The 23,271-nt window shown below is 31.7% G+C and overlaps 2 protein-coding genes across 3 annotated transcripts; one reads left to right on the forward strand and one right to left on the reverse strand.

The window, feature by feature from the left end:
• The first annotated feature begins 1,542 nt into the window (after nucleotides 1-1,542).
• Nucleotides 1,543-17,713, forward strand: LOC132638099 (protein LURP-one-related 11-like). The gene is made up of 3 exons (XM_060355082.1): nucleotides 1,543-1,873; nucleotides 2,312-2,542; nucleotides 17,455-17,713. The coding sequence occupies exons 1-3, from the start codon at nucleotides 1,601-1,603 to the stop codon at nucleotides 17,647-17,649; spliced, it is 699 nt and encodes a 232-aa protein (XP_060211065.1). The 5' UTR covers nucleotides 1,543-1,600; the 3' UTR covers nucleotides 17,650-17,713.
• On the reverse strand, nucleotides 4,976-10,853 carry LOC132634932 (uncharacterized). Of its 2 annotated transcripts, none has more exons than XM_060351114.1 (9): nucleotides 10,405-10,853; nucleotides 9,612-9,812; nucleotides 9,399-9,521; nucleotides 9,271-9,308; nucleotides 9,030-9,138; nucleotides 6,352-8,547; nucleotides 5,980-6,135; nucleotides 5,652-5,731; nucleotides 4,976-5,531 (listed from the first exon to the last, which is right to left on the reverse strand). In XM_060351114.1, exons 1-9 carry the CDS (start codon nucleotides 10,480-10,482, stop codon nucleotides 5,312-5,314), a joined length of 3,201 nt encoding a protein of 1,066 aa, XP_060207097.1. In that variant the 5' UTR covers nucleotides 10,483-10,853; the 3' UTR covers nucleotides 4,976-5,311. The 2 variants fall into 2 exon arrangements, with proteins under 2 accessions (XP_060207097.1, XP_060207098.1); XM_060351115.1 differs by having other exon boundaries at nucleotides 9,612-9,833.
• Nucleotides 17,714-23,271: the final 5,558 nt, after the last annotated feature.

A 23,271-nucleotide genomic window follows, 5' to 3' on the forward strand; every position in this document is an offset into this window, starting at 1 on the left:
TTATTGAGGAGGAGCTTATAGCCTATTATTTTAAGAGGAATATAATTTCAGAGGACGGTAGTTAGTATATATTCTATCAGACACATCATGCAATGACATAAAGTGTGATTCAAGTACCGTCTCAATTTATGCTTTACGTTTCAGTATTAAAATTTGTTATTCTTTTACATAATAAATGAAACATCCTAACAAAGAGAAATCAAGCTTATTGGAACAATTCCAAAAGGTCTAATTTTGATTATACACAATACAAAAATCAGAAAAATTGGTATAATATATTTTTTTTCTTTTATATAACTAATTGAATCAAACCATTTACACCCCAAGAAATATATTATGACAAAATCGGTTGTCTAAGTTCAAAGCACATAGACTTTACATATGTGTGTGTAAGAGAGATAACGCTCGAGAAAGAAGAAGAAATTGTTTTGAAATTATCGAAATCTTATATGAAAAAATGAGTGTTTTTGAATATTAACCTTGGAAAGCTGCTTTTCATAATCTGAAAGAAATAGCTTCCCCCCAATAACATTTTTGAAACCTTAGTCAAACACAAATTATTGTTCTAATATCGTATAAATACTTTTTGAATTCGTTAGCAGAACACCAAATTGCGAATCCCCAAAAAAACTTTTTCGCTTTTGACAAAAACACTTTTTAAAATAAGAAAATTTTAAAATCTTGACCAAACACTCCCCTGTCTCTCCTTAGTACGTCTGTCCTTTGATTGGAATATAGTTCGATATTATGTTTATGAGTACACATGTACAATGTACAGCTAGAAGATGCTAATATATAACGCTTATTAGAACTCTCCAGCTCTGATATATAACGATATTATGTTTATGAGTACACATGTACAATGTTTAAAAGTATAAGCATCTAAAGACTTTCTTCTTGGCGGTTTGTAAATTATAGCCAAAAAGAAACCCCCGCCTCAAGTGCAACACAGGAATAGCACTAACACTAATGTATGCAAAGTGTCAACCACCAATCCCCATATATGTCTAGCGTGTTTCAGAATTTGACTTTTGCATATATTCCCTTCTTTTTCCCTCTTTGTTTCCTTTACATCCTTTTTCTACTTTTTATAGGGAATAAATAAAAAGGGATAATATTAGCATTCAAGATATGTGGCTTAACAGTCAATTTCCATTTTTTGTCGGAACACTGTTGAAAATATGAGATTTTGAGGGGAAATTCGTTGAAAACGTTTTCGACACGGGAATTGTCAATGAATTCCGTTGGAAATTTGCATTTTTTAGTTGACTTTGGGGATCGCGTTTAAATTACAGGTTAAATAAGAAATTCAAAATGATTTCTTTTAATTTGCCTAGTTGTGTTGATGGGATGTAGCATATGTATGGTGTAATACAGTCAAGATGTACCTCTAACACCGCTATAAAAATAAAAGATCGAAAGTAAGTTAATATTTACACGTTTCTTGCAATTAGCCAGTGAGAAGTAACCAAGAAACTCAAAAACTTTAGTACTTGCATGGTTCTCTATCATATTTATTCTTTCGGGAGTATATATACCCCTTTCTAGTGTCTTCTTCCCCTCAGAATATTTCCAATTCACTCTCTAAATTAAGCCTATTATGTCAATGGCTAAAGTTTACAATAACAAATCAAACCTAAGTACAACTTCTTCTTCTTCTTCTTCTATTAATTCCTCTAACTGTTATGTGAGCCCAAGTAGAGAAATATTCACTTTGTGGATGAAATCTCTAGTCTACCATGGAAATGGATGCACTGTTTATGACTCAAAAGGCCAAATTGTTTATCGAATTGACAACTACAACATAAAACGTAGCAAAGAAGTCCATCTCATGGATTCCAATGGCAGAGTGCTCTTTTCTATTCGAAATAGGGTAAGCATAGGGTTGGCCCCTCACCTGCCGGACTGATTCTTTTTTACAAGCCGAGCATGTAAAAATTATTTTATTGTAAGTCGAATACGTGAAACTTCTTTCTGATAATTATTGGCGAGGAGACTTGAATTCAGGATGTTGTCTGCTATGATACCACACCCAAAAAAAAAAAAAAAAAAAAAAAAGAACAACTTCTGTCACTAAACAGTAAAAAATTGTTGTTTATTCTATTTAATAACGGATTAGCGACATATTTACAAATAATCTTGTTAGCTACGAGCTATTTTAGCGACGAATTTTGTAGCTAATTCTTGTTCTTTTTGTAGGGCACCATGTTGAATTGTGTGACCACTTTATCTAAAAATTTGAACTATTAGAAATTTTTTATTTACTATTATATCCTCAAGGATACTTACATTTTTCTGCATTTTTCCTCAGAAAGTTCCAGTTTTTGGCCATTGGGAGGGCTATAAATGGAGTTATGATGGAGTGACTAGTAAGGAGATACCGTGGTTTCAAGTGAAGAAAATTCACAATGTCCGTAGGGGAGATAATATGGACTACTATAATGTTATATTGGGATGTAATTCTGAATCAAGTTGTTATAACATTATCCTCGGCACAACATCAATTAAGATTGTGAACCAACATGGCAGACTTGTTGCAGAGGTTAGTCACGAGTCCGGAGCCAAAATGGCATATTTTTACAGCAATTACACCAAAATAGGCTGTCTTTTTTTTTTTATACCCAAATGGGTATTTCGTTGATCATTCCCAGTTACTGTTCATAGCAGCAACTCTTTTTTTTTTTTTTTTTGCTATTTCGTGGATTGTTCCACGAAATAGCTTTTTTTTAAATTTTTTTTTGCATTTCGTGGAACAATCCACGAAATAGTTTTTTTTTTTTTTTTTTTTTTAAATTTCGTGAAAAAAATGATTTTTTTTTTACATATCATGACACAATCCACGAAATAGATGTTTTTTTATTTTATTTCGTGAATAAAAAAAGAAATAGGAAATTATAATTTTTTTTTGTTTTTGCATTTCGTGTATTAAAAAACGAAATAGGATAATTTTTTTTCTAATTTCGTTCGTATAAAAAGGAAATTGGAAAAAAAATATATATATATATATATTATTTCGTGTATTAATGAAGGAAATTGATTTGTTTTTTTATTTTTTTTGCATTTCGTAATCTAATGAACGAAATAGGTTTTTTTTTTTTTTTTTTTGTATTTAGTGAATAAAAAAACGAAATAGGAAATTATATACATATATATATATATATATATATTGCATTTCGTGTATTAAAAAACGAAATAGGAAAATAAAAAATAGGAATATATATATATATATATATATATATATATATATATATATATATATATATATATATTTCATTCATGTACCAATGAAATAGGATGAATATATATATATATATTTGTGTTTCATTTATAAAAACATTTATATATTCACGAAATAAAAAAAATCTTATTTCGTTTTTTAATAAACGAAAAAAAATATAGTTGTAAAGTCAAGACATAACTTTATTTTAAATATAAATATAATTCTAAAAAATATAGGGAGAAAAACTAGTTGTAAAGTCGTCAAACTTTAGATGGTCATAACTTTGCGCTCGGACGTCCGATTTACGCGATTTGTTTTTTGATTTTGGGTATTTTTCCGAGATCTATGCACGCAAACTGCCGCAAGGCGGTTTGGCCGAGCCGATTTTTAAAAAAACGCCTTTTATCACATTCAATTTCAATTTTTCCCCAAATTGGCATGAAATTTTCAGTTTTATTTACTTATAAGATGATGATACGCAATAGATTTCAACGTAAAAATCCAGGGATAATGTATCTGTGAATGTCAATTTCACTTCTGCGGTTTCAATTTTTGAAAATAAAGCTGACTAATTTTCTCGATATATAAAGTTGACTAAAATAACCTTACAGTTAAACACTAAGTTTTTTGAAAAATATATTTAAAAAAAATTAAAAAATGGCTTTTAATCAATTTGGAATATATATATATATATATATATAAGATAAATTTCAAAAATATATAAAAAAACTGTTTTTTTTTATATTTCGTGGATTGTTCCACGAAATGCAAAATAAAAATTAAAAAAAACAGTTTTAAATTAAAAAATAAAACAGTTTCGTTAATATAAATAAAACTGTTTTTTTTTTTTTTTGCATTTCGTGGAACAATCCACGAAATATGTTTTTTTTATTTTTTTATTTTGCATTTCGTGGAACAATCCACGAAATATTTCATTGGTACATGAATGAAATATATATATATATTCCTATTTCATTTTTATATAAACGAAATGAAAATAAAATTATTTTCCTATTTCTGCTTTGATATATTCCATTTGTATATAAGCAGAGAACAGTGCACATGACGCAAGTAAATTCACACAGCATGACTGATATAAAATTAGTTACATTAGTTTAACAAACTAGAAAAATTAGACTAATTGGATCCCTACACTTACTTAGAGGGATACACAGTTCAATATTTCTCAGAGGTTAGCCCAACCCCCCACCTCCGGCACCCTGTGATATATGTATGACACACAAATTGGAACAAAATCTAACTGATGTAATAGATTATTAACCATTTTATACACATTCTCTAGGCCTTACTCCTATTTATGGCAGCAAAGTGAATCCGTAACTTCACTGTAGTTCAGAATAATATTTCTTTCTACAGTCCTGCTATAACACATCACAGATTATAGTTATATACTAGCTTTCTTTTTTATTTTATAACAATGGTGTCTAGATCAGATTACACACACTTCAACTATTCCACTAGATATATGCTACCTCCTAACGGCACTAGAAAATAGTTACTCCATAGTTTCACCTTTTATTCAGGTAAAACTCCTCCATTTCCCTGATATAAGGTTAACAATTGGCCCTGAGGTAGTCTGATATATATGTTAAATTCTATTTTGGAAATGTTAAAGTCAAACTGATGCCAAAATAAACTCATTGGTAAAGATATCCTACTCCCATTGATCAAATAGCTAGTACCAATATTCTTATTTTGTAGATCAAAGAATGAAAGATTTCTGTCCATGAAATATGAAACCAAAAAAGAAAAGAAAACATCTATTCATAAACAGAAGACATTGCCAGTCACTACTCACAGAAACAACTGAAAGTACTCTTACACAACTTGTAAGTGAGATATATAACCTATTTGGTGAACTACTTTACATTCTTGTATAATATGTAGAGCTAAAGTCAAACACTATATGCTACAGACAAAATATAAAAAAATGGGAAAAGAGAAAAATATCTCACCAATATACATTTATTTTAAATTTTCTTTTTCTTTTTGGTACAATTCACATTTAATATTCTGGCAGAAAAAACCTGGTTTCATCATCTCCCTGGAACTGCCTTATGGGTTCTCTTTTTAGCGTCTTCGCAATTTCATTACAAGCTGTTGTCTTTCTCCTTCTACCTCAGCAAACTTGAGGCTTATTTCTGAATATCTCTCTTGCATTTCCTTCAGTTCATCTTCCATTACCTTGTTCCTCTGCCTCAGGAGTTCAATTTCGCTGGACAATTCCTCGAGATGTCTTGTATTAGATGCTGAGGCTTCAATTTCCTTGTCAAGTGAACAAACATTGCAGCTGCAAGGACAAAGGTATTCCAATTAGCAAAATGATAAAGAAAGGACACATTCATATTTCTTGTAAACTATCCGACCTTGATTTGAAAGAAAAAGCTAAAAATAATATGAGAACTCGTACCTCTTCCTTGTCAACATTTGACAGGGACTTTCATCTTCTGCAAACATCGTAGATCCTGGACTTAGAACTTCTTCAATCACCTGTATCATATATGAACTAAGCACTTACAATGCTATTCTAAGAAAGTAATACGTGCTAAAATTGCATGTGTCAATTCAAAATTGAACCGAGTTTCGGTACTTAAGCCATAACCTTGCAATAATAAGTGTATGCTCACAATTTGTTATTATATCGAGCAGTTTATAAGTTCTCAAGAGAAGAACAAACAGTTTGCTGCTGATATTTACTAAAGTAACTTAAACAACGAGTTAGATGGCTTGGAGCTGACCTTTCGGGACTCTTGTTCAGAGAGCCTTTCTGCATTCTGACTGAGTTCTTCTAGTCTTCTATCTAACTCCTCTATTTTGTCTTGAAGATCTCTTTCCTTCTCCAAAAATGAATTTGTTGAGATTTCAAGTGTACTTTCTTTCAGCTTGATTTGACCCTGTTGGTCATTAAAATTTGATACAGAATTAAGACCAGTTGCTATTTCAAGAACTAATTCACATAAGACTTGAGCGAGAAGGAACACATAAATATTAGTATTAGAAGTACATAAAGAAAATCTTCGTATATAGTAAGAATCAAAAATATGTAACAGATGGCAACTAATATTGAGGTTAGAACTGCATTCAGGTAGAGTATGCTGGTAAATATTTACCTCAAGCAACTTAATCTTCTCTTTAAGACCTGCAACCTCTCTTGAGCCAGTAGATGCGGGCATGGATTTGCTGTTCCTTGATGTTGTTTTCATTCCATTAGAAGCTATTAATCGACCATTAGCATCCTTGAGCTTTTTATCTAGACCATTAAATGCATCCTCTTTCTTCTTCAGATCACCTTTTAATTGAGACACCTGTTTTTTCAATTTTTCTTTCTCCACCTCGTCCTCAAACAACATCCTTTTCATCTCATTGCACCTGGACTTAAGGTTATCTACTTCTGCATGCAGTTTCCCGGCTAATGCCTCCTTCTCATCCTTAAGAGACCTCATATTGTTTAATTCCTTAAGAGACTCCTCGGCTTCTTTTCTCACTAATGCAAGCTTAGTCTCCATTTCACTTCTTTCATTTTGACCTTGTTCGACAAGCATTTCCATATTTTTAATTGATGTCCTCAGCTTGTCCATTTCTGCCATCAGGCTATTCTTCTGTTCTTCATGATCAGGAGATATTTTCTTGTCTGTTAGAAGATTTTCAATCTCGGCTTCAAGGATTATAATTTTCTGCGAAAGGTGCAGCTGACTTTCTTTGGCAAGCTCTTCTTGTCTCTCTATTTGGGTTGATTTTTCTTCAACTTCTGTCTGCAACTTTTCTATTTGACCTGACATTTTACTCACCTGGCTGGAAAGCTCGAAAACCTTAACTTCATAATGGTCTTTGATTGACTGAAGCTCCTCGGACGATTTCCGGAGCATATTTTCAAGGTGCATTTTCTCTAAGCGGAATTCATTAGCTTCATTCAGCGCTTTGCTAGCCAATTTTTCATTAGCCTCAAAAGTGGATGCCATTTGGACAGAGAGCCGTTTAAATTCCTCTTGAAGCCGCTCTGCTGTGCTAGCATTTTGCCATCTCGTCTTCCTCAAGGCTTCTTCCGCTTTTATAGCTCTCTTCTCCTGTTCAACTTTATCAAGAGTTAGCGCCGCTAAATCAGCTTCAAATCCCTGGGCTTGCTTTTCAAGTTCTTCCTCCAAGTTCCTCACTTGAGCTTCGAGTTCACTAATCGTGACCAAAGAGTCGGAGAGTTCTTCAGATTGCTTCTTCAGCTCATTCTCCAAGCTCTCGATCTGGGATTCCAGTTGACTTACAGAGGCATATGAAGAGGAACATTCATACTGCATCTTCAATTGTTCCTGTAGCTCACTTTGCTCCAATTTGTACGAAATGTCATGGTTTTCTTGCTTCAGTATCTCATAGTCAAGCGCAAGTTGCTCCATCTGCATCTCTAACTCATCTCTGTCTCTTCTGTAGATCTCGATTTTGCCATGTAGGTCCACGATTTTTTGCTCTAGCACATGTGTTTCCTTGGCATCGGTATGATCTCGCACAAGCTGCTCAAGTGCTTTTTGCTCTTCATCATCTTCATCAGTCATTTCATGCTTGGAGTTGGAGATAACATCCGGAAACTTTTCAGCATCATCGGGGTTCATCGATTTGTTGGATAGGTTAGTGATTTCTTGGTTTTTCTGTTCCAACATCTCGTCTAGATCACGGACAGCAAGAATTAGTTCAGAATTTGATTCTTGCGTCTTCTGAAGTTGTATCTGAAGATTGGCATTAAGGTCCTTTTGGTAATTCAGCTCTTGCCTAAGCTCATCTACAAGAGCCTGAATATCTCCATTGTCATAAAGCAACCTGTCTTTGGACCTTGTCTCATCCATATGTCTCTGTGAGGCTTTAAGTTTATCGCATTCTTCCTTGAAAGAATCTCGTTCCTCTTTCAAGCTAGCTACCTCTTTTAATAGGTCCTGTCCCCTTTTGCTCTCCTTGACTATCTGTTTCCGAAGAGTCTGTAGTTCCAAATCTGTCATGTCGGCCTGCCTAGCCATAGCTATGAACTCTGTTTTGAGCTTGTCAACATCCGTCCACTCCCATTGTACATCCGGACTTTCTTCGGGAACAGTTGTTGTTGAGACATTGCTATTTTGCTTCTGAGGAACCAAAGCAAGATGACTCACAGAGGATGGAAAGTTTATCTGCTCGTGATGGCCCGTGTTGTTCTTCAATGGGGCTTCAGAAGGTGTATCAAGCCCTGAGCTACTTCCAGAACTGGAAAGGGTAATATCAGATTCGCTTGATGTCCGGAAGTTGCCATTCTTTCTACCATTTTGTGATGCGGGTTTATTGGCGAGATCATCCTGTAAAATAAAGGACAAGTAATGACACAATCTTGTCAGTCAAGAATCAGAAAACCAAGAGCGAGGCATAGTTGATTGACTGATATATGCAGCATATACACATGTTTGTGCGTGCATGCGTCTGTGTGTGAGTGTGCACACGCGAGAACCAAGTGCAATAACAAGCTTTCAGACATTGATCCCAAGACAGCTTGGTCGGTCCGATAGTCTGTCGGTATTTTTTGGTCAAATTTTGCCGTGTTTTTAGTAGTGTTTTTCAAATGTCAGTTGGACCAAAGGTGCTCCACTTTAGCAAACTTCAGGGACTAATGATGCTCGGGATCATATTTAGAGGACCAAAATAAACCTACACCCATACATAAAGGACAATTTGGCTAAAAACTCTCTAGAACAATGTCAAAATATGGATTCCAAATATGACCAGATCTGAGGACAGATCTGTTTTTCCCTTTAGAATCACACCAAGGTCTTGATGAGTTTACCTCAATAGGATTGTCTTTAAGTATGTCTTCAAAATCACCATTGCTTAATTGTGATCTCAAGCTTTTATCCTGAGTATTAAGTTTTGCATTTTCGATTTCTTCGACAACACTGTAAAAACACCAAAAACAGAAACTTTTGTTTAGTCATTAGATTCAACCTGCAATCAAGAACTAAACACACATAAAAATTTAAAAAAAAAAAAAAAAAAAAAATGAAACACTTCTAGAAATTGGATGGCACCTTTGATCAGCAGAATCTTGAATCCTCTGTATTGAAATCTATAATTTAACAGAAACCAATTACATTGCGAAGAATTTACAAAATACCAATTTTTAAAATATTTTTTGAAAAAGGGTTAAAAGACTTACATGCAACACAGCTTCACATTTAGAATTTCTTAGAGGAAGAGACACCAAGGACACCTTATTTGCATCTGCATAACTAGAAAAATCAATCGAAGCGTCGCCAACTAATCCAGCTTTTGAAGAACCCTGCAAAGTACACGTACAAAGAATTCATTTAACTCACATAATTAGGACATAATATAACATAACAAATCATAAACCAAAAATGTTGCTTACAGTTCCCACAACAAAGTTATAGATCCTCTCATGAATCTTCCCCGACTTTGGCTCTCGAACAAATTTCACAGTTTCGAAAACTGCATTCTCCCAGTAACAACTCCCATCACGAGCCGCTGCCTTCTCTGATCTTACCGTTGCCTTTCCAACATCAGCAGGGACCACAGATACCATCAATGCATCTCCTATTACTCGTGACACCTATACATATTAACCATTACACTTTCATTCAATGCATAACAGTCAGTCCTTCAACCACCCATTCCCCCCCCCTCCCAAAAAAGTATAAATAGCTGCCCACCAAAATAATAGCCAGAAAATGTATATTTTTTGTATATTATTGTATAATACATTTTTGATACATAATAGTGTACATTGGAAAATGGAAGCAGAAAACAGCTCCACTGACAAGAAAATGCAGAATGATATGAATCATATGATGTATAAATCAAAGATCTTTACAATGTAAGACCTTAAACTCCATTTTAACAAAAATCAACCATTTACCCTACTAATTAAATTGTATCATTCATGAATCTGGACATCAAATTACACATCAAAAAATTGTTTTTTTTTTTCACCCCCTTTTTTCTTTTCCTTTACTACTGTATAATCTAGAAAGAAGTGCAAATAATCACTCAATTACACATTTTTATTTCCAATGCAAAAAAAAAAAAATCCAATCTTTGACTACAAAATTTGCTCCCAAGAATGTAAAAATTTGTTAAAACTTCATTTTAATTTCTTTTATTGTCAACAAAAAAAAATGTGAAAATGAGAGTAATAATAGTACCTGAGTTGCATGAAATTGCAACTTGAATAAAGCTTTGATCTTGTTCTTTTCGCTCCTCCATCTTGAAGACTTAAACATTTTATTTTATTTTTTTCACTTTTAACCCCTCAATTTAACACATTGTTACAAAAACACACACCCCAAACTCTCGCCGGAGCTCACTTCTGAAGCTCCGGCGAACACTGCCGGAAAATGACCATGCAGCTGAGAAGGAGACACGTGGCAGTGAGTTAAACAGAGTGGATGTAATGTGAACTGAAATTGAACTAAAATGGAGCTATTTTGCTATTTTTAGAGGTTTTACATGAAATGCTTGTGAAAATAATCAAGAATGTGTTTAAGAAGAGAGAGATCAGTAGATCTGAAGTGGGTTTTTCGTTTCCTTTCTATATTTCACACACACACACAGTGCTTCTGTCTCTCTCTTCTCTCTCTGTATCTTCTTTTGTGTGTGTATATATATATAACAGTTGCCTTTGAAAATGAGTACTCACATAGTGACAATTTACTTACTACTGTATATTATATTACTAGTATAATATTTCTTCTTTTTTATTTTTTTACTTTGGCAAAATAATACTCCATCCCTTCTCATTTATGTGATATATTTGATTAAATACAAAAATACGTGGAAATATATTCCGTCGTACCAAACACATCCATAGTGACAATGTACTTACATAGTTTATGTGATATAGTTTAACAGGATACGAAGTTTAAAAATAAAGGAAGATATTTGAATCTTGTGGTAAAAAATAAGTCAAAGATATTTGTGTGATTATAAATCATCTCGTTAAGCGTAAAAAGAAAAGTTTAAAGTTAAATTATTATCAACTAAGGAAATGTATCATTCTTTTTTTAACTGGCCAAAAAAAAAAACATATCACATAAATTGGGACAGAGAAAGTACTATTTTTTCTTTTAATTTGGCAAAATAGTACTCTCTTTCCTAATTTATGTATTTGTGTTTGACTAAACATGAAAGTTAAAAATAAATGAAGATTTTAAGGCTGGTGCATAAGCTTTTATTATTGTGTTGCCAAATTTTTCTTGATATCATGCTTTAAATTTATTTTTTCCTTTGTTTTTTTTTTTTTCAAGTCGAGGGTCCGTTGGAAACGACCTCTTTACGCCACAAAGGTAGAGATAAGGCTGCGTACATCTTACCCTCCTCAGATTCCACTTGTGTGGCTATACTGGATATGTAGACTATACTGGATATTATCTAAAATAAATTATAAATATTTATATAACTATAAATAATATTAAAATAACAAATTTAAAATTAAATTGTTACTCCAGCTGGTCCGTTCTAATCGTCGTGCTACCTAAAAGAAACCGGTCTAAAATAGTTATCATGTTCCTTTTATGTTTTTTTTTTCCCCTTTTTTCTTTGGCAAAATAATTGGCTTTTGATTTTTCGTTTCTTTAACAATAAATGGCTCTATTGGTTTTATTTGTCCACAATCGGGGAAAGAGAAAGATGAAAATAAAATATAGTAAAGGGAAGCTTCTTGTCTTGTTTCAAGAATCTGACTGATCAGAATTAGGTGAAATCTTTTAGTAAAATTATTATATTAATTGCACAATATATAATTAATAAAGTGTGTTGCTACTATTAAGTTCCGAATTGACATTAATGACCTTCAAATTATTCAACGAAATCTTGCTTCACGGTCAATTGATTCCAATCAAAAAGATAAAAAGTGTCACTTTCTTCATTTTTTGTAAATTCCAAAATCTCAATAATTTTTTGGGTTCGAAATCAATTTGTGTTAGTTTTTGTATTCAAATACCTTTTCCTGGTGGGGTTTCATTTTACAACCTAAATTGCATAATGCAAAATCCTTATTTTTTCTGTTTTGGGGTCTTCTAAAATGTTTGTTGCTACATCTTCAATCTATTCAACAATTATTTTTGGTAATATTCATTTTTTTGTTAAATCACAATCATGTTACTGTGTCAAGAATAATAGACAATCACTTGTCTATGTATGAACTTTCCTTAATTTCTCTATTCCTTAAAAGTTTCCTTTTGGTAAAATCAAAAATTATTTTGATAATATAATTGAATGAGTAAAACAATTGTACTAGGGGCTATTAGCTAAGTGATAAAACGTGTCCTTAACAACTACATCATTATGTTTGGAAATTGATATCTTTCAACCACATGATAATTTAATGTATTCATTGACGTCTGATCCTACGATGTAAATCAATCAAGACACATTAACATATCGTATTCTTCTTGTTCGAATTAGGATTTGAAACCAAACTCACGCCAAGATTTTACAAGTATGGAGTTGTCAATAATAAACCATGTTGGATTAATAAAACATAACCCAATTGTTTTGTTTAAATGATAATCTATTCAATATAACTAAAAATGTAAAAAATAACTATTGCCTCAGGGAACACTGTCTTTAATTTATTTTTCCTTTCCATTTTTTAAGGAAAATGCCAAATCAGTCGGTGTAAATGAAATTAGGTGACCCTCACTTGTAGGTGAATGGTCCATTATCCGTCTTTTATTTCCTTATAGAGACTACACTTAGACTCATAAATTGTCATATCAATATTCCCTTCTTAAAAAAATGAAAACAAAACAAAAATCGATTTGGTGCAAAAGATCGCGTGCCGGTAAATCATTATTTCCTTCTCTTATTTTCCTTTTTTTATGTTTATGTATCTATTTGGGACTTGACTAATCTCGATTAGTGTCGGGAAGTCTCACTTTAGGGGTGAAGCGTTTCCTATTAAAGATGACTAGTCTGTTTGGTCAAACTTTTAAAATCAGTTTATTTTGAAAATTATTTTTTTCAAAAGTGCTTATAAAAAAAAATACTTTTAGCAAAAAACAATTTGTGTTTGGCATTAATTTAAAAAGCACTTTTGAGCAGCATTTTGTATTTGATCAAGCTTTTAAAAATTATTTCTAAGTGTATTTTTCTCAAAAGTGCTTATGGGCAAAAAACTATTTCTTTTAGCTTTTGAAAAACTGCTTCTGTTATTCCCCAGGAGCACTTATTTTCTCTTAAAAGTTTAGCCAAACACCTCACTTTTATTAAAATAAACACTTATTGAAAAAATAAATATTTTTAGAGAAAAATAAGCTTGACCAAATAGGCTATATACATATTCTCAAAACTCCAACCCAATACTTCCTATGATGAATGAGTACTTACTGATCCGCCACAACTTTTAATAGTTCTACTTTTGTTCCCTTCATTTATGAGAACCTAATTTATGGTGTTAGGATAAAATTGTCATTTCGGATAATATACCGACGGTGGCTTGAAGACAAAGGAGCTGAAGAACAAAACCCAAAGACCCTGTTGCCAACGGTCAGTACGGTTACGTGTTAAATGGATTAATTACTGGTTAATTAATTTCCAGAATAGGACCTTTGAATTAAAATAATACCCTTTTGCCCAATTATTTTATGGTTCTTTCGTAAGCAAAAATCAAACTCAATAATGACCCTTTGACAAATGGTAGTATTGATACTGTATCGTATGTATTTCCTTCGGTTTTTCTCTTTTACAATAATTACTTGGGACGTCATAATTAATCATGTAATTTATCACGAAAATTAAATGAGATCAGTCGGCTAGAGAGCGAAACTATTGCTCTTTTATTGACAAACAAAGTCATCCTTTCTATAGATTAAACTATCAGTTTGGGAACTACATCGGCACATTGCAAAGCACCAATCTTCAGAGGCTCACTATTACGTTTATTTAAATCTCTCGTCTAATACAAAATCAAAAGTTTAATATTAAAAATCAATAAATTTCCTTTGTAAGAAATATAAACATAAAAAACCTTTGTAATATTTCCGAAAAAGGATATGATGGTGCTATATATATATGGGGATAAAAGTTTAATATTAAAAATCAAAATCCAACCCCAATAATAATAGCACAAGAATAATCCCTTCAAATAACGTAAAAAAAATTCAAATAAGTTATTAATGGTAGATTCATATTTACAGTTGTTACCAAAAAAATATTCAAACAATAAATTCATATTTAGAGTGTTTGATAATCATTTTCTACCTTTTGTTCAATTGATTTAAAGTATTTAAAAACAAGGAAATAATATCTTTACCCTCCATAAATACACGGTGGTACTAAAAATTATATATTTTGTTCTGCAATTTTTTCTGGCTCCAGATGTTTTTTTATTGGTCCATATTATATTTCTTGAACATCTAATTTATGGATCGCCACCGTTATCATTTATGTCTGACCACATAACATGTCCCTCACATTTTATTATTATTATTATAAGGTGAATAAACATTGAATAATGATTAAAGAATTGTTATATCCGAGATATTAGTATATACTGATCTTGGTTAAGAAACCCAAATATCGTAATAGTAATCATCTCAAAATGTGTAGATAAATAAAGAAAAAAGAAAAGTAAACGCAGTGAAGTCTCGAAATAACACTAAAAAATAGCATAGCACGTGGTATAGGTAAGTGAATTCGAGCAATAGATCTATGATTGTGTAAAGAACGATAACATTGCTGGAGATCGATGTAAATTCTACTCCAATGTTCATTAACATTATCGAACACCAATATTGGGACTCTAAATAATTGAGTCATAATTATTGAGAAAAAATGATAAAAATGGTCCCTTATCTTTTGTAGTAGATTTAACTGAGAAATTATATTTTAAGTGAGCACATTTGATCTCCGTTAAATATTTATCAATCTCTTATTGCTAAATTTTTCCGGAACTGTGGAAAAATTACCAGAAATATCAAAAATTCTCTTAAAAAAACGCAATATGAAAAAAACTACATCAGACACAAAAAATAACAGAAATTGCACCTCAAAAAGTTGTTCTAGTCTCTTGAAATAGACAAAAAAAAAATAACATAAACTACAAAATTCATACCTCCAAATGTGAGTTCTCGTTAAATATTCGTTTTCACAAATCAGATTAAATTAACAATCAAAATTTGGTAAATATCTGACAAAGACCAGAAGTGTTCACTTTTGGCTAACTTAAAGGATCAAAACTGCTCAAGTGATACTTAAGAGACTATTTTGAACCGCCTAACTAAGATAAAGGACCATTTTTCTCTTTGATGTAAAGAAGATCAGAATTTTTTTGGTATGTGCTACAAATTTTCTATGGTAAGCGGAATTTTTTAAGATGCGTACTCTTTTTGGAAGTATATGAAGTAGAAGAAAAATAATTAAATTCCAGATAGTAAATATCGAAGAAAGGTTTGTTTGGTAGCAACTGAACTGTTATTTTAATGACAGAAATACATTTAAAATTGTTGTATATGTTGCCGTCTTTTTGTTAGGAATGCATGTATAACGGAAATGGACAAGTTAGATACGTTAGGTATAGGAATTAAAGTACTCTTCGAATATATGTATTCAAAGCTATAATTAATTTTCTTTTTTAAAAGAACAAGTTGTTAGAAAGCTAGAGGAGGATGAAGCTGTTGGACTAATATGTAGGGGTCACTTTAAGTTACGTTTTTGGAATGAAAGTACCAACATTTATGTGTATCAAATGCTAGATGCGAGAAGGACTTAGGTTATTTATACTTTAAAAGGGAGTTTGTTTATGAACATGTACGACTTTAGTCATTATACTATTCAGTCTCATATGGTAGTATTAATTTTGGCAAATTGAATTTTTATCGAGATACTCGATATTTTAAAAAAATAAATAAATTAGTGAAATAATAATTAAGATATAGATAAAATTTAGATAGACACTATTATGACTAAAAATGATAAATAACTTTTTCGAGAAGTGTTTAAGAACATTAAAAACAGTAAAATGGACTGAAAATAAAACTTCTTCTGGTCCATTTTACTTGTCATATTTTTTTTTCACGCTTTTTAAAAAAATACTAACTAAAAGATAATTTGACTAAATTATTAATATTATTTGTTCCTTATCTCAATTTAATACTACTATCTTTTTTTCCCACATTAATCTATCTCCACATTTATTGAGTTAGGATAAAGGTGAAATTAATAATTAATTATATCTTAATTTTCTAGAGTAATAACTATTTCGGACCTTCTATTTATATTGAGGACAAACCAGTAAAATGAAACGGAGGGAGTCATATTTTTTTGAAAGATTTATGATCATTAATAAATGCTCAACTACAATTCTAACATTCCATGTGCTCAACTACAATTCTGCTTTTAATAAGGTTATGCATTTTTTTGTTTCAACAAATAATGTAGCATTCCAAATGCTTTACCCCATGGTGCGGAGCTCTTTTTAATGTTATCGTTAAATGTAGAGAATAAAATTTTTCATGTGGCTTCTTCTTAATAACAAACTTCCTACTGCTTCTTCCTTGTTCTTTAGAAATATTATTACCTCTAGTATTTGTGCATCATGCATACACACTGAAGAAGATACTAATCATATTTTTTCCTCTTGTCCAAAAGCTATCCCAATTTGGAATCACTTCGGCATAACCATCCCAAACCACGATTTCTATAACGAATTACATCAGTTATGCACCTCTAAGGATCAGAGTATGGTACATGGAAACACCTCAGTTCCAACGGCCACACTAACCCCAATTATTCTTTGGAATATTTGGAAGAATAGAAATCATAAACTTTTCGGAAACAATCCCGCCCCTAGAATCTCCTCTACCATACATAATATTATCTTTGGTGCTTTAGAATACCTCCACCTAGCATTAGCAAAGCCAAACATTATTCCAAAGCAGGTGATCCCTGTTTTATGGAAACTCCCTCCTGAAGGTTTCATAAAGCTAAATATTGATGGATCATTTGAGTCCACTTCTGGAAATGGAGGCACATGAGGAGTCTTCCGAGATCATCTAGGAACATGGATCATGGGTTATATATGCAATGTAAAAGTTGGATCTGCTCTTCATGCAGAATTGCTAGCATTGCTACATGGGCTAAAATTAGCTCAATCAAAAAATCTCTTGCCATTAATGGTAGAGACTGATTCGCATGTATTATTAAACTCTATGAATGGTAATACTTTATTACACAAATATCTTCTTTGATTACAGGTCACTACTACTTCAACTGGGGAGCCCGTTGCTGCACCACACCCCCGGGAAACTAATATGGTTGCAGATCTACTGGCGGAATACAGAAGGAAGTCTATGGGACCTTATATGGAAAGAAACACTCCTTATGTTTTTGAAGCATCTCCTTCTTTTGTAACTACTACTCTAGATAGAGATGCTTGTGGAACTATTTGATACAAATCAGTTCCTTTATGTATGTCTACGGACGAACCTTAATATATAAATAAAATCCTTTCGTTTAAGCAAAAAAAAAAAATAGAGAGAGTACAATTGTACAAAGTTTCATTAATCTCATATTAGGAATTTTTCATTCTATGAAGGATTTCCAACCTAAAAAAAAAAAGTCCCACTTTCAAAAAAAATAAATCAAGCATAACTTCTGGTTCCTATAGTTTTCAAAGCGGTGAAGACATTTAATTACTACAATGAGTGTCACCATATACCACTCCACCGCCAGAGTTCACTAAATATATACATGATTAGCAATATTATTCTCTATAAAAAATTGTATGTATTTGATAGGTCGATACTTGCTTGAAAATAATGCAAAGTAAATATCAAGATCATTAGGAATAGGAGTAATCAGGCATTAAAACTGAGTCCGGAGCCAAAATGGCTTATTTTTGCAGTCATTAGCCCAAAATAGTATGCTTTTTTTTTTAGACCAAAATGGATATTTAGTTGGATAACCAACGAAATACCCACACTCACACTGTTCCGGTGCCGAATGAATTCTTGCATTTCGCTACACATGTAGCGAAATGCAACATTTTTTTTTTTTTTTTTGCATTTCGTTGTGCAATTCACGAAATGCAACAATTTTTTTTTATTTTTTTTTTGCATTTTGTTGCGCAATTCACGAAATATGCTTCTTCTTTTTTTTTTGCAATTTGTGAAACTAATGATTTTTTTTTAATTTATTTTTTTTGCATTTCGTGAATTGATCAACGAAATAGGCTTTTTTTTTCATTTCATGAAATTAATGAAAGAAACGGTTTTTTTTTTTTTTTTTGCATTTCGTGAATCAATGAACGAAATAGTTTTTTTTATTTTATTTCGTTCATCTAAAAACGAAATTGGAAAATATATATATATATTTTTTTTTTTGCATTTCGTTGGTAGATCAACGAAATAGGATAATATATATATATATATTTCGTTGATATACCAACGTAATAGGAAATTATAAATATTGTTTTTTTGCATTTTGTGTATTAAAAAACGAAATAGGATAAAAAAAATTAGTTTTATCCTATATGTTGAGAAAATTAGTCAGCTTTATTTTCAAAAATTGAAAACCACATAAGTGAAATTGACATTCACAGCTACATTACTCCGAAATTTTTATGTTGAAGTCTATTGCGCATCATCATATTATAAGTAAAGAAAACTAAAAATTTCCCGCCAATTTGGGGGAAAATTAAAATTGGAAGGGAAAAAAGAGGTTTTCTAGAAAATCGGCCCGGCCAAACCGCCTGCTGCTAGATCTTGGAAAAATATGCAAAATCAAAAAAACAAATTGCATAAATCGGATATTCGAGCGCAAAGTTATGACTGTTTAAAGTTTCACCAATTTACAACTACTCTTTCTCCTATATTTTTTAACTATGTTTTTATCTAATTGAATTCGATTTATATTCAAAATAAAGTTATGTTTTGATTAAAAAATAAAACACTTAAACCTAAAGTTTCCAAACAAAACAAGCGTGTTACTTTTTAATCAAAACATAATTTTATTTTAGAAAAAAAAATTTAAACACGCTTATTTTAAAAAAATCCACTTATAAATTATCATAACTTTTTATAAAGTTAAAAAAATTATATTTTCATAATTTTATTTTAGGAAACTTAAAAAAAAACACACGAAAAAGTGGATTTAAAAAAAAAGGAAAAAATAAATTACATTTCGCTAGTAACCTAGCGAAATACAAAAAAAAATTAAAAAAAAAATTGTATTTCGCCAGGTATGTTATTTATATAAATGAAAGAAACTGTTTTTTTTAGAAAACCTCTTTTTTCGGCCAAACTGTTTTTTTGGAAGGCAACAAATTATTTTTTTGTTGATCAATTCACGAAATTTGTTGCATTTTGGAAGATAATTTGTTGCATTTCGTGAATTGCATAACGAAATGCAAAAAAAAAAAAAAAAAACAGTTTCTTTCACGAATTGCAAAAAAAAAAAAAAAATGTTGCATTTCGCTACATGTGTAGCGAAATGCAAGAATTCATTCGGCACCAGAACAGTGTGAGTGTGGGTATTTCGTTGGTTATCCAACGAAATACCCATTTTGGTCTAAAAAAAAAAGCATACTATTTTGGGCTAATGGCTGCAAAAATAAGTCATTTTGGCTCCGGACTCCATTAAAACTCACACAACTCCAAACCGAAACTTAGATACAAGATTAATGATAGATCAATACTATTAATATAAAATTTTGTGTACGCCGCTATTTTAAAAAATACTCCGGATAAAGTATGGATAAGATCATAGGAGGATGTTGATAAGGGCTTAAGACACATACGTGTAACACGAAAATATTGAAACTTCCATAGTAGGGCAAAGGAGAAAAAGGGTAATGGGTTGTTCGGATTAGAAAAATAGCACCTTTTCTTGGCTTTAAAGAGGGTCATGGATTGAGCGTGAGAGAAGTGACGTCCTTATTTCAGTCATAGTAAACAAACTACTTCCTTCTTTACTCACCACAATGAATAGACTATACCATTTGGAATTTGGCCTACCAACTATCTGTAGTATTCTCAAATTCAAGCGTACGTATGCTGTTACATTGTAGACAAAGGGCATTTGGTAACTATTTTGTGTATATTCGGTTAAAGACTTTTTCCAGAAGCATAGAGGATGTATCCTACAATGATGTGTACAGAATTTTGTATAAGCTATGTGGACTTATTATCACAATTCTGCTTGTAATGATCTCGAGGTAACTAAAAGATACAGACATTTGTGGATTCAATGCAAAAACTGATATGTACTACTCCCTCTGTTTCATAATAAGTGGTGTTTTAAGCTTTTCAATTTTTTTTCAAAATAAGTGGTGTTTTAGAATTTCAAGAAGACTTTGGACAAATTCTTTCAAGATTACCCTTATGTAAATAGTCAAGATTCATTAACTTATCTTTTCTTTTTCTAAAAAGTAGTAAAACATGATTTGGGGTAAGTTAGTATATAAAAACACACTTAATTTTCTAAGAGCGAGTAATTTCTTAAGGGGTGTGCATAAGCCTAAAACCCACTTATTATGAAATGGAGAGAGTAGTTTATAAGAATTTTTTTAAATGAAACCGAACATTTTTTAACAATGTGGATATATATAATTTGAAAATAAGTACTGCTTCAATAGAATTGAACTTTTGATCGATCCGCGTACTTGGGATCCTATGAATGAAGACATGGTCTCTGGATCCCATTGAATTTCATTTGGGTGATTGTGAGGTTTTTATGATTTTACTTCAGGCTTGTTCCGAATTCACGTTACCTTAACATTATTTTCAAACATATTACTTTTATACGTATATCTTATATAAAAATATGATTTACACATATATTTGGTCACTTTTTTTATGAAACAATGTCAGATAACACCTCTTGTAAGTTGTAATAAGTTGTTTCTACCACTAGCAAAATATTCACTACTTTTAGCTCATTTAGCTCGAACTATAAATATATACTCTCTCTCTGTCCTAATTTATGTGGCGGAAGGAATAGTTCTAAAATTCTAAAACGATCTATGTTTATACTAAGTTCTCATGACCTAGTGGCACAAAAAATTGTGGATGTAATGTTACTCTGTACTACAAAGTGAAAATTATGTGGCAAGCCACTATCATCTGACTCAAAAAGGTTCTCTAGTTTCTTGCTATATTCCACTCTCAGAGAAACTCAGAGAGTACCAATAAATACCATCCTAACTGTAACTCTCTTTATAAATGGGGCCAAAATTTTGTGCCATTTAAAGGGTGGAGGGTCCTAAAGATTGTCTTGTAAGGGTCATCTTTAACCTCCGATAGTGCCTTGGTGGTTACAAATGGCAATAAGGCAAACACACACATGGTTGGCCACCATATTTTTATTAATTCACCAGTTGTCCATTGGATATAAAACGAGGAATTTAACTTATACTCATTGTCAATATAAATAACTTTTATATTATTAGTGAATTTTAACTTGTGATAGTAGATCAATTACCATATTTATCATATTACCAATTATTAATGCTTATGAAGATATTCATGTATAATTACTAAATAAATAACCTGATTGTGTAAATATTTTTTACATGTCAATATATCGAAATTAAACTCTAAAAGAAGTACTTCATGGTGTGACTTGTGATCTTGATTGTTGAAGGACAAATGAGAGTGGAGCTGGCATTTATTTTGTACGTAATCACAAAAATATCTGCTGGCATATTAGTTCACCATATAAAATGAAATGATATATGGAACACACAAGAGGACTCAAGCACCCCCATCAAGCTAGTGACTTTAATTTTAAGTTTTTGTACATGTGATCTTAGAGTAACTAAAGCCTCTGTATAAAGTTATTACAAGAGTGAGGTACAATGGATTTAACAGCTACTCCTACTCTATCAATCGAAGTAGTGAGGAGTGGCGAAGCCAGAATTTGTAGTAAGGGCTTCGGAAATTTAAAGAAGTAAACGCACGAAGAAATTAAGGGGTTCAACATCTACGATATACACATAAAAAATAATTTTAACTTTGTAAATACGGTATAAATTGCCACTGAAGACAGTTTAAATGACCCCCTTGCTCCTTACTGGCTCCGGTACCAGTCACTCCCCTTAAAATTTCCTAGTGATATTTCCCCCAAATGCTCTTACTTATAAAGTTTTTGAAATCATGACACTATGCGCGGATAGTGTAAACGAAGTTTAAAAGTATTAAATCACCTAAAAGACAACTGCATAGGTAGAATTAGTTATATACATTGTCACTGCATATAAAGTAAAGAAAATAGGACTAAAAATACTCCTGAACTATTCAAAGAAGAACAATTTTGTCCTTTCGTTTTGTTATTGGAATAAAAATGTCTCACTGCTAGTCAAGTAGCTCAAAAATGTTCTCCTCACAAGCCAAATAGCTCAAAAATATCCTCCTCACAAGTCAAATAGCTCAAAAATACCCTCCTCACTAACCGTTGTTCCATAATAAAGAAAAAGAAATCAATTTTACTCTTCGTTTAACGTTCGGGATAAAATGTTCTTAATTGTAAACCAATTTCGCTTGAGACTCACAAGCGAGATTGGGTCAATGGTTCTGTGAGTTATGTAATGCTTTGTCAATGAAATTTGGATTTAAATCACTTGACCATTGAACCAATCTCGCTTGAGACTGATAAAAAATTTCTTTCCCTGTTTTGCAAAAAATTACTGACACCATTATCGGTAAAGTCAAAAAATTACTGACACCAAAATCAATCCTTTAAAGGATTGTCAACATCTAAATTAAGTCAAATTACACTTTCAAGATTTTTGTGCCATTAGGATAACTTAATATTAGTGCAAAAAGTATGGAGATGAGGCTTCATCTAAAGAAAAAGAAAAGAGTACATCTCGTGAACAAACAAGGAACATATATGATGATGATCTCTTAAGATGGTCCTCTTCAACTTTCTCGTGAGAGCTTCTTTTTATCCACTTGCTAATCATCTTTCATTTTCATCAAGGCCTTCATTTTAAGTACATTTTTTATCTCCATTTTAGCAAAAAAGGTTAGGTGGATTTTTAGGTAGTAATAATTTGTTTATCATTTTATGCA

The sequence above is a fragment of the Lycium barbarum genome, chromosome 4 (assembly GCF_019175385.1).
Source record: "Lycium barbarum isolate Lr01 chromosome 4, ASM1917538v2, whole genome shotgun sequence".
In the NCBI taxonomy this organism is placed as follows: Eukaryota; Viridiplantae; Streptophyta; class Magnoliopsida; order Solanales; family Solanaceae; genus Lycium; species Lycium barbarum.